Below are 12,178 nucleotides of genomic sequence, written 5' to 3'. Positions count from 1 at the left end.
CGGTAGATGCTCAGATAGCTGATGTTTAAAGTTAGTGAGGGAAATATAAGTCTCCAGCTTCAGCGATTTATGCAATTCGTTCCGGTCACTGGCAGCAGAGAACTGGAAGCAAAAGCGGCCCAAGTAGGTGTTGGCTTTGGGGATGACCATTGAGATATACCTGCTGGAGCGCGTGCTATGGTTGGGTGTTGTTATCGTGACCAGTGAGCTGAGATAAGGCGGAGCTTTACCTAGCATAGACTTATAGATGACCTGGAGCCAGTGGGTCTGGCGACGAATATGTAGTGAGGGCCAGCCGACTAGAGCATACAGGTCGCAGTGGTGGGTGGTATAAGGAGCTTTGGTAACAAAACGGATGGCACTGTGATAGACTGCATCCAGTTTGCTGAGTAGAGTGTTGGAAGCTATTTTGTAGATGACATCGCCGAAGTCGTGGATCGGTAGAATAGTCAGTTTTACTAGGGTAAGTTTGGCGGCGTGAGTGAAGGAGGCTTTGTTGCGAAATAGAAAGCCGATTCTAGATTTGATTTTGGATTGGAGATGTCTAATATGAGTCTGGAAGGAGAGTTTACAGTCTAGCCAGACACCTAGGTATTTGTAGTTGTCCACATATTCTAGGTCAGAACCGTCCATGGTAGTGATGCTAGTCGGGCGGGCAGGTGCGGGCAGCGAACAGTTGAAAAGCATGCATTTGGTTTTACTAGCGTTTAAGAGCAGTTGGAGGCCACGGAAGGAGTGTTGTATGGCATTGAAGCTCGTTTGGAGGTTAGTTAACACAGTGTCCAAAGAAGGGCCAGATGTATACAGAATGGTGTCGTCTGCGTAGAGAGCAAGAGCGACATCATTGATATATACAGAGAAAAGAGTCGGCCCGAGAATTTAACCCTGTGGTACCCCCATAGAGACTGCCAGAGGTCCGGACAACAGGCCCTCCGATTTGACACACTGAACTCTGTCTGCGAAGTAGTTGGTGAACCAGGCGAGGCAGTCATTTGAGAAACCAAGGCTATTGAGTCTGCCGATAAGAATACGGTGATTGACACAGTCGAAAGCCTTGGCCAGGTCGATGAAGACGGCTGCACAGTACTGTCTTTTATCGATGGCGTTTATGATAGCATTTAGTACCTTGAGCGTGGCTGAGGTGCACCCGTGACCAGCTCGGAAACCGAATTGCACAGCGGAGAAGGTACGGTGGGATTCGAAATGGTCAGTGATCTGTTTATTAACTTGGCTTTCGAAGACTTTAGAGAGGCCGGGCAGGATGGATATAGGTCTGTAACAGCTTGGGTCTAGAGTGTCACCCCCTTTGAATAGGGGGATGACCGCGGCAGCTTTCCAATCTTTAGGGATCTCGGACGATACAAAAGAGAGGTTGAACAGACTTGTAATAGGGGTTGCTACAATGGCGGCGGATAGTTTTAGAAAGCGAGGGTCCAGATTGTCTAGCCCAGCTGAATTGTACGGGGAGAGGGGGGGGGGGGGGGGGTGGAGCTGTTGGCCGGGGTTGGGGTAGCCAGGAGGAAAGCATGGCCAGCCGTAGAGAAATGCTTATTGAAATTTTCGTTTATCATGGATTTATCGGTGGTGACCGTGTTACCTAGCCTCAATGGGCAGCTGGGAGGAGGTGCTCTTGTTCTCCATGGACTTTACAGTGTCCCAAAACGTTTTGGAGTTAGAGCTACAGGATGCAAATTTCTGTTTGAAAAAGCTAGCCTTTGCTTTCCTGACTGACTGCGTGTATTGGTTCCTGACTTCCCTGGACAGTTGCATATCGCAAGGACTATTCGATGCTATTGCAGTCCGCCACAGGATGTTTTTGTGCTGGTTGAGGGCAGTCAGGTCTGGAGTGAACCAAGTGCTATATCTGTTCTTAGTTCTACATTTTTTGAAAGGGGCATGCTTATTTAAGATGGTGAGGAAATTACTTTTAAAGAACGACCAGGCATCCTCAACTGACGGGATGAGGTCAATATCCTTCCAGGATACCCGGGCCAGGTCGATTAGAAGTGTTTCAGGGAGCGTTTGACAGTGATGAGGGGTGGTCGTATGACCGCGGACCCATAGCGGATGCAGGCAATGAGGCAGTGATCGCTGAGATCCTGATTGAAAACAGCAGAGGTGTATTTGGAGGGCAAGTTGGTCAGGATAATATCTATGAGGGTGCCCATGTTTACAGATTTAGGGTTGTACCTGGTGAGTTCCTTGATGATTTATGTAGCGGGAAATTTAGCAGAAAGGTAGCAGAACATTAGCACAACTTTAGCTGAAGATTATCAGTATCTAAATGATAGGCTACACTCACTGAGGATGGGCCCAATCCTGTTAGCAGAGGGTTACCAGAACATTAGCAGAACATTAGCAGAAGGTTAACACAACTAGCAGAACATTAGCGGAACATTAGAAGAATGTGAACACAACTAGCAGAACATAAGCACAAGGTTAGCATAACATTATAGGAGAACATGAACAAAGATTAGCTGTAACACAAGGGGCTCTACTCACTGTGGATGGAGCCGATCTTGTTGCTCATAGCGTAGCGGATCAGCTGGTTGCCCGAGTCGTACATGACGAAGATCTGGTCGACGCTGAGCTGCTGGGTAGACTGCACGGCCCTGACCTCCTCGTCATTGGGACAGCTCTGGTAGGTGATGGTCTGACGCCACTGGTAGGTCTTGGTCTGGACACTGCCATCCGGTAGGCTCACAGTGTAGTCGCGGTTGGAGGAGGAGGTGATCACTGAAGAGAATATGGAAAATGGAGTGTTACTACATTGAACATCCATATACAGTTGGTATCATAAGTATTCACCACCCTTGGCTTTTTTTCACATTTTGTTGCGTTACAAAGTGGGATTTGATTTTGATTTTGATTTGATTTCGAATTGATTTAAATTTCATTTAGAATTTTTGTCATTGATCTAGACAAAACAGTCCATAATGTCAAAGTGAAAAGAAAATGTAACACATTTTTTCTAATTAATACTAGAACTAGAGTATAGTTGTTGCATAAGAATTCACCTCTTTTGTTTAGCCAAGCCTAAATTAGTTCAGGAGTCAAATGTGGCTTAACAAATCACATTGTATGAAATAATACGGGTTGACATTAATATTTTATGACTACCCCTTCCTCTACATACAATATATGTAAGGTCCCTCAGTCAAGTGCTGAAGTTCAAGCACAGATTCAACTACAAAGACCAGAGAGCTTTTCCAAAGCCTTATAAAGAAGGGCAGTGTTGGTAGATTGGTAACAATAACAAGTCAGACATTGAATATCTCTTTAAGCATGGTCTAGTAATAAGCATGCTGTGGATGATGTACTGAACCACCCAGACACACCAAAGGTACAGTCGTCCTTCTGAACTGAGCTGCAGGACAGGAAGGAAACTACGCCATTGGTGATTGGTGATTTTAAATGGCTGTGATTGGAGAAAACTGAGGATGGGGCAACAACATTGTAGTGACTCCACAATAATGACTTAAATTAAAAATACAAATGTGCAAAATAAATACAGAATAGTCCAAAACATGTATCCTGTATGCAACCAGGCAATAAAATACTACTGCAATAAAAGCATGCAAAGGAATATACTTTTTTGGCCTAAATGGAAAGTCTTATGTTTGGTGCCAATCCAACACAACACATCACTGAGTAATTGCCTCCTTATTGTCAAGCATAGTGGTGGCTGCATCATGGTATGGGTATTCTTGAGGCAAAGACTGGGGAGTTTTCAGGATAAATAGAAACGGGATGGAGTTAATCACAGGCAAAATCCTAGAGGAAAACCTGGTTCATTCTGCTTTCCAACAAACACTGGGAGATGAATTCACCTTTCAGCAGGACAACAACCTAAAACACAAGGCAAAATCTACACTGGAGTTGCTTACCAAGATACAGTTTTGACTTAAATTTGCTTGAAAATCTATGGCAAGACTTAAATATTTCTGTCTAGCCATGATCCCCAACACCTTGACAGAGCTTGAATAAAAAAAAATATAATAAATGGGCAAATATTGCACAATCCAGGTGTGCCGAGTTCTTAGAGACGTTATCCAAGAAGACTCACAGCTGTAATTGCTGCCAAAAGTGTTTCTAAGACAATGTGTTTCATGAAAAGAATAGGAAAGACTACTATCTGGTCGCACGCAAGAGCACTTTGACTAATAACAACATTTGGATAAATGCTGACCTTTCTTATGTGATTAGATGTACTACAAACTGTGACAGTGTCGAGTTCCAGGATTGGGGTCAATTCCATTTAAATTCAGGAGATCAAAATCATTTTAGTTTACTTCCTGAATTGACTCAATTGAAATGGAATAGACCCCAAGTCTGCATTCCAAGTTATATTGGTGTGGTCGTGACTTACGGTTGCTGCCATACTGGTAGATCTCCTTGTAGGGGTCGATCTGGACAGTGGAGCCGCGTGGGACCTCAGGGAGACGGCCCTCCAGCTCGGTGCTCACCACCAGGTGGTCGTGCTCGTCGATGCCCTTGAACTCCTGCTTGATGGTCAGCCTCTCGTTGCCCGGTAAGAAGGTCACCTCGGCCTGCCTGGAGAACACGCCACCTGGAGGGGGAGAGGGGGGGGGGGGTTGAGGGTGGTTGTGGGGTTGAGGGTGTTTGTGTGCGTGTGTGTGTGAGCAGAGATGGGGGTGGGAGAAGGAAAGAGAGAGACAACCAAATCTCTTCAGCTCCTGAGCACAAATCTAGGATCATCTTGCCTTGCCCAAAAGTTAACCTCAACCATTATGTGATGAAACACAAAACCTAGCCGTACCTAAGATCAGCATTTAGGGGCAACTTTATTCTGCATCCCCACCCATACCCTTGAGTGTATCCCCCTACTTTTAGTTCTCCCTGGAGCCAATAACATTACACAAAGGGGAATATTTCGAAAGAAGTGAAGCCAGCTGGAAGCAATGAGCTTGAGCAAAATTTTGAGGCCGAAAAGTAGAAAGATTGACCAAAAACAGGAACACAGAACAAATTCCCCATCATTTTCCCCATCATCGTTCTACCTACAAATCATGTCCAAGTGGAAGACTAAAGCGGAGTTCAACTTGTTGAGGAAAGTATCAAAAAGAGGAAGATAGTCCTGATCACTTGGCACAATTCACTCAAACATCCACGTATACCACTCAAAAGGCCAGTAGAGAATCTACTTTCCCTGAGCAAAGAGATTGGCAGTGTCCGAATACCCTTACTTGGGTTCTAAATAGTAGGCATTTTGGGTATGCAACAAAAATTGTTTTATAGTACATATGTGAAATGTCCAAAATGCTGTATGCTTTAAATGCCAGGATGTCATACTCATTTCTGCTTTTAATCTAGTAGAATTCGCTGCATACTATTGAGGAATAGAATCGTCTATCGAGACCAACGTGTGTTTGACAACAGCTGATAATCAACCGAGGAGACGCGCCGTACCAAAATGAGCGAATGGCGGGAATCAACGCAATTGTGCATTAGATGACACATTCTCAGTATGAATGAGCCAGGTATGCTAATATTTGTTGTTTACTGCATTTGTTTTTACTAAACAGTACATTCTTACAGTACACAGTATGCCATTTAGGTAAGTAGTAGGTGAGACAGATTTTGGACATAGCCTCTGACTATAAAAAAAAATCTGTCATTCAAAGAGAGCAAATAAATCAAGCTAATCAAAGTGAACTTGAATAAATGTTGACCTAAGCAGCAATCCCACAGCGGTCATTCACACCTGTCTTTGAAGGACATCTCATTAGACCACAACAAAGCCCCAAGCCCCAGGTACCTTTGCTACAATGGAGGGAGAAGCTAAACCAAATGCTACCCAACACACATGAGAAAAGCCTAATGTATTCAAATCAACTGCTGCCTTTTTAATGACACTATGGCACTTTCTCAACTGTTTTTCCTCGATTCGTTATGAATCAAGGAAGCGATGAATCACTTTTGTGATTCACCCAATGTCAGCTCTTACCTTAAAACAACTCTTAATGACACAACAATGTGCAAGATTGACACAATGTGCAAGATAATCGTCGAACAGCTCTTACCGATGATGCTGAAGCCGTTCTCATAGCCGGGCTGCTCCAGAGCAAAGGCCCAGCCGATGACCCCTCCCAGGGAAGACAGGGGCTGCAGGGAGGGTCCCAGGCCGGCCGGAATGGTACTGATGGCCACGTAGGCGCGCCCATCGTTGGCCACCACGTACGAGTGCAGGTCGTTGTTGGAAAAATCCAGCGGCGAGGGCGAGTTGCCCACAAACACCCGGCCGTTCACTTTGCCATTCATCCGCTGGGGCTTTCCTGCGTGTGGAATGTGAGGAAACTAACTTAATTCGATTTTAATTAATGTAACTTTAAATGTAACTGATGTGTGACTGTGTGTCAAGCATGATCAGGTTTTCAATTTCGTTATAAAATATTGAATCATTCTTATACTTTATATGACATATTTCATTATAATGAAGGTAGCAGGCTAGCCCTAACCCTTATTACACAAATACTGTATGTACTTTGGGTACTCCTACCTTCAGCCACACAGTTCTTGCCATTGCCATAGAAACCAGGCCTACAGTGGCAGCAGTAGCCATTGGTGTAGTCCTTACAGTCAGCGAAGGATGAGCACTTCTGCCTGTTACGGGCGCATGTCTCCGAATTGTACGCAAACACTGCCAAAAAGAAGACAAACCACATTCTTAGAAAAAATACAATTTTAGAAAAAAAAGCTGCTATCTAGAACATAAATGGGTTAACCGGCTGTCCCCATAGGAGAAACCTTTGAAGAACCCTACATCGAACCCAAAAGGGTTCTACTGGGAACCAAAAAGAGTTCTATCTAGAATCAATAACGATTATCCAATGGGGACAGTCAAAGAACCCTTTTTTTCTAAGAGTGTAATTTCATCGGCCGGTTAAACAAAGCAGCATGGCTCAAAACAAAGAAGCTCAAAACAAACCAGCACGCCTTGCCCTAACTGCACACGCATAACTAACATCAACAACATGCATGATAGTCTTTCACGTTTGTACGCAAAAAGAAGACAAAACCACATTCCGTTTGTTTTTATGCGATGTTTGTAACTTATTTTTTAACTTATTTTGAACATAATGTTGTGGCTACCGTCTCTTATGACCGAAAATAACTTCTGGACATCAGAACTGGGATTACTCACCACGAACTGGAAGAAGCTTTATCCTTTAACGAGTTAGACGAGAAAGATATACTGTTCTCCTGGGAACAGGCCCAGATCCCCGTCATTTGCGTGTAGAAAAAAAACGGAGGAAAAGAGGAAGCAGATCGGGCTGCCTTTTGAGAATCCGTAGGCGAGCGAGTAAACTCCCACTGCCATCAATTCTACTTGCTAACATGCAATAATTGGAAAATAAAATTGATGACCTACGATTACGATTGTCCGACCAACGGGACATTAAGAACTGTAACATCTTCTGTTTCACCGAGTCGTGGCTGAACGACAACACGAATAATATAGAGCTGGAAGGATTTTCAAAGCACCGGCAGAACAGAGAAGCTACGTCTGGTAAGACGAGGGGTGGGAGTGTGTGTCTTTTTGTCAATAACAGCTTGTGCGCGATGTCTAATATTAAAGAAGTCTCAAGGTATTGCTGGCATGAGGTAGAGTACCTTATGATAAGCTGTAGACCACACTATCTATCAAGAGAGTTCTCAACTATATTATTCGTAGCTGTCTATTTACCACCACAGACCGAAGCTGGCACTAAGACCCCACTCAACCAACTCTATAAGGCCATAAGCAAAGAAGAAAATGCTACCCCAGAAGCAGCGCTCCTAGTGGCCGGGGACTTTAATGCATGCAAACTTAAATCAGTTTTACCAAATTTCTACCAGCATGTCACATGTGCAACCAGAGGGAAAAAAACTCTAGACCACCTTTACTCCACACACAGAGATGCATACAAAGCTCTCCCCCACCCTCCATTTGGCAAATCTAACCATAATTCTATCCTCCTGAATCCTGCTTACAAGCAAAAACTAAAGCAGGAAGTACCAGTGACTCGCGCAATGCGGAAGTGGTCAGATGACGTGGATGCTACGCATACAGGACTGTTTTGCTAGCACAGACTGGAATATGTTCCGGGATTCTTCCGATGGCATTGAGGAGTGCACCACATCAGTCACTGGCTTCATCAATAAGTGCAACGATGACGTCATCCCCACAGTGACTGTACATACATACCCCAACCAGATGCCATGGATTACAGGCAACATCAGCACTGAGCTAAAGGGTAGAGCTGCCGCTTTCAAGGAGCGGGACTAACCCGGAAGCTTATAAAAGATCCCGCTATGCCCTCCGACGAACCATCAAACAGGCAAAGAGTAAATACAGGACTAAGATCGAATCGTACTACACCGGCTCCAACCCTCGTCGGATGTGGCAGGGCTTGCAAACTATTACAGACTACAAAGGAAGCACAGCTGAGAGCTAACCAGTGACAGGAGCCTACCAGACGAGCTAAATAGACAGCTATGCTCGCTTTGAAGCAAGTATCACTGAAACATGCATGAGAGCATCAGCTGTTCCGGACGACTGTGATCACGCTCTCCGCAGCCGATGTGAGTAAGACCTTTAAACAGGTCAACATGCTCCAGATACTCAACTAGTCTAAAGAAGGCCAGTTTTAATGCTTCTTTAAATCAGAATAACTGTTTTCAGCTGTGCTAACATAATTGCAAAAGGGTTTTCTGATCAATGATCAATTAGCCTTTTAAAATGATAAACTTGGATTAGCTAACACAACATGCCATTGGAACATAGAGTGATGTTTGCTTATAAGTGGCCAATGTACGCCTATGTAGAGATTCCATAACAAATCTGCCGTTTCCAGCTACAATAGTAATTTACAACATTAACAATGTCTACACTGTATTTCTGATCAATTTGATGTTATTTGAATGTACAAAAAAATTGCTTCTCTTTCAAAAACAAGGAAATTTCTAAGTGACCCCAAACTTTTGAACGGAAGTGTATATAATAGGTGGTGTCAGAGGAAAGCCCATAAAATTGTCAGAGACTCCAGTTACCAAAGTCATACTGTTTTATTTGCTACCGCACGGCAAGCGGTACCGGAGTGCCAAGTCTAGGACCAAAAGTCTCCTTAACAGCTTCTACCCCCAAGCCATAATACTGCTGAACAATTAATCAAATGGCTACTGGACTATTTACATTGACCCCCCCCCCCCATTTGTTTTGTACACTGCTGCTACTCGCTGTTTATTATCTGTGCATAGTCACTTCACCCCTACCTACCTACATGTACAAATTACCTCTAACCTGTACCCCTGCACACTGACTCGGTACCGGTACCCCCTGTATATAGCATCGTTATTGTTATGTTATTGTGTTACTTTTAATTATTTTTTACTTTAGTTTATTTGGTAAATATTTTAACTCTTCTTGAACTGCACTGTTGGTTAAGGGCTTGTAAGTAAGCATTTCACGGTAAGGTCTACACTTGTTGTATTTGGCGCATGTGACAAATAAAGTTTTATTTGATTTGGTTGAGGAGAAATTGGCTTCTTCTCTTCTAGTCTTAAGAAACCTGTGTGTTGAAAATGCCGAACTAATTGTGTACATACACTTCAAACGGAAATACCTTATTTACACAAGTATTCAGACCCTTTGCTATGAGACTCGAAATTGAGCTCAGGTGCATCCTGTTTCTGTTGATCATCCTTGATATGTTTCTACAACTTGATTGGAGTCCACCTGTGGTAAATTGAATTGAATGTACATGATTTGGAAAGGCACACACCTGTCTATATAAGGTCCCACAGTTGACAGTGCATGTCAAGAGCAAAAACCAAGCCACGAGGTCGATGGAATTGTCCGTAGAGCTCCAAGAAATCAAATCAAATTTTATTTGTCACATACACATGGTTAGCAGATGTTAATGCGAGTGTAGCGAAATGCTTGTGCTTCTAGTTCCGACAATGCAGTAATAACCAACGAGTAATCTAACCTAACAATTTCACAACAACTACCTTATACACACAAGTGTAAAGGGATGAAGAATATGTACATAAAGATATATGAATGAGATGGTACAGAACAGCATAGGCAAGATGCAGTAGATGGTATCGAGTACAGTATATACATATGAGATGAGTAATGAAGGGTATGTAAACATTATATTTAGTGGCATTGTTTAAAGTGGCTAGTGATACATTTTTTACATCAATTTTTCCATTATTAAAGTGGCTGGAGTTGAGTCAGTATGTTGTCCCTGATGGCCTTGAGATAGAAGCTGTTTTTCAGTCTCTCGGTCCCTGCTTTGATGCACCTGTACTGACCTTGCCTTCTGGATGATAGCGGGGTGAACAGGCAGTGGCTCGGGTGCTTGTCCTTGATGACCTCCCGGGTGGCGCAGTGGTCTAGGGCACTGCATCGCAGTGCTAGCTGCGCCACCAGAGTCTCTGGGTTCGCGCCCAGGCTGGGCTGGGTTCGCGCCCAGGCTCTGTCGCAGCCGGCCGCAACCGGGAGGTCCGTGGGGCGACGCACAATTGGCATAGCGTCGTCCGGGTTAGGGAGGGTTTGGCCGGTAGGGATATCCTTGTCTCAGTATGTAAAAATGTAATAAAATGTATGCACTCTACTGTAAGTCGCTCTGGATAAGAGCGTCTGCTAAATGACTAAAATGTAAAAAAATGTAATGATCTTTATGGCCTTCCTGTGACATCGGGTGGTGTAGGTGTCCTGGAGGGCAGGTAGTTTGCCCCCGGTGATGCGTTGTGCAGACCTCACTACCCTCTGGAGAGCCTTACGGTTGTGGGCGGAGCAGTTGCCGTACCAGGCGGTGATACAGCCCGACAGGATGCTCTCGATTGTGCATCTGTAAAAGTTTGTGAGTGCTTTTGGTGACAAACCAAATTTCTTCAGCCTCCTGAGGTTGAAAAGGCGCTGCTGCGCCTTCTTCACCACGCTGCCTGTGTGGGTGGACCAATTCAGTTTGTCCGTGATGTGTACGCCGAGGAACTTAAAACTTACTACTCTCTCCACTACTGTTCCGTCGATGTGGATAGGGGGGTGCTCCATCTGCTGTTTCCTGAAGTCTATGATCATCTCCTTTTGTTGACGTTGAGTTTGAGGTTATTTTCCTGACATCACACTCTGAGGGCCCTCACCTCCTCCCTGTAGGCAGTCTCGTCGTTGTTGGTAATCAAGCCTACCACTGTAGTGTTGTCTGCAAACTTGATGATTGAGTTGGAGGCATGTATGGCCACGCAGTCGTGGGTGAACAGGGAGTACAGGAGAGGGCTCAGAACGCACCCTTGTGGGGCCCCAGTGTTGACGATCAGCGGGGTGGAGATGTTGTTACCTACCCTCACCACCTGGGGGCGGCCCGTCAAGAAGTCCAGTACCCAGTTGCACAGGGCGGTGTCGAGACCCAGGGTCTCGAGCTTGATGACGAGTTTGGAGGGTACTACGGTGTTAAATGCTGAGCTGTAGTTGATGAACAGCAGTCTCACATAGGTATTCCTCTTGTCCAGATGGGTTAGGGAAGTGTGCAGTGTGGTTGCGATTGCGTCGTCTGTGGACCTATTGGAGCTATAAGCAAATTGGAGTGGGTCTAGGGTGTCAGGTAGGGTGGAGGTGATATGGTCCTTGACTAGTCTCTCAAAGCACTTCATGATGACGGAAGTGAGTGCTACGGGGTGGTAGTCGTTTAGCTCAGTTACCTTAGGTTTCTTGGGAACAGGAACAATGGTGGCCCTCTTGAAGCATGTGGGAACAGCAGACTGGGCTAAGGGTTGATTGTAAGGCCTTGGTAAGGGAGGTGACCAAGAACCCGATAGTCACTCCGACAGAGCTCCAGAGTTCCTCTGTGGAGATGGTTGCCATTCTGGAAGGTTCTCCCATCTCTGCAGCACTCCACCAATCAGGCCTTTATGGCAGAGTGGCCAGACGGAAGCCACTCCTCAGTAAAAGATACATGACAGACCACTTGGAGTTTGCCAAAAGACACCTAAAGGACTTTCAGACCATGCAAAACAAGATTCTCTGGTCTGATGAAACCAAGATTGAACTCTTTGGCCTGAATGCCAAGTGTCACGTCTGAAGGAAACCTGGCACCATCCCTACTACGAAACATGGTGGTGGCAGCATCATGCTGTGGGGATGTTTTTTAGTGGCAGGGACTGGGAGACT

At 44.8% G+C, this 12,178-nt stretch overlaps 1 protein-coding gene across 1 annotated transcript in view; it reads right to left on the bottom strand.

The window, feature by feature from the left end:
• The window catches only part of LOC120032978 (nidogen-1-like), a 69,543-nt gene that overhangs the window by 33,259 nt on the left and 24,106 nt on the right, over nt 1–12,178 (bottom strand). The window contains exons 5-8 of the mRNA XM_038979253.1: nt 6,521–6,661; nt 6,045–6,296; nt 4,370–4,570; nt 2,503–2,736 (exon numbers count right to left, since the gene is read on the bottom strand). Coding sequence (XP_038835181.1) covers nt 2,503–2,736; nt 4,370–4,570; nt 6,045–6,296; nt 6,521–6,661 — 828 coding nt within the window. The remainder of the gene's footprint in view (nt 1–2,502; nt 2,737–4,369; nt 4,571–6,044; nt 6,297–6,520; nt 6,662–12,178) is intronic.

This window comes from Salvelinus namaycush, chromosome 39 (assembly GCF_016432855.1).
Source record: "Salvelinus namaycush isolate Seneca chromosome 39, SaNama_1.0, whole genome shotgun sequence".
Lineage (NCBI taxonomy): Eukaryota > Metazoa > Chordata > Actinopteri > Salmoniformes > Salmonidae > Salvelinus > Salvelinus namaycush.
The sequence above is the reverse complement of the archived record's forward strand: the minus strand, read 5'-3'. Positions and strand labels throughout refer to the sequence as shown.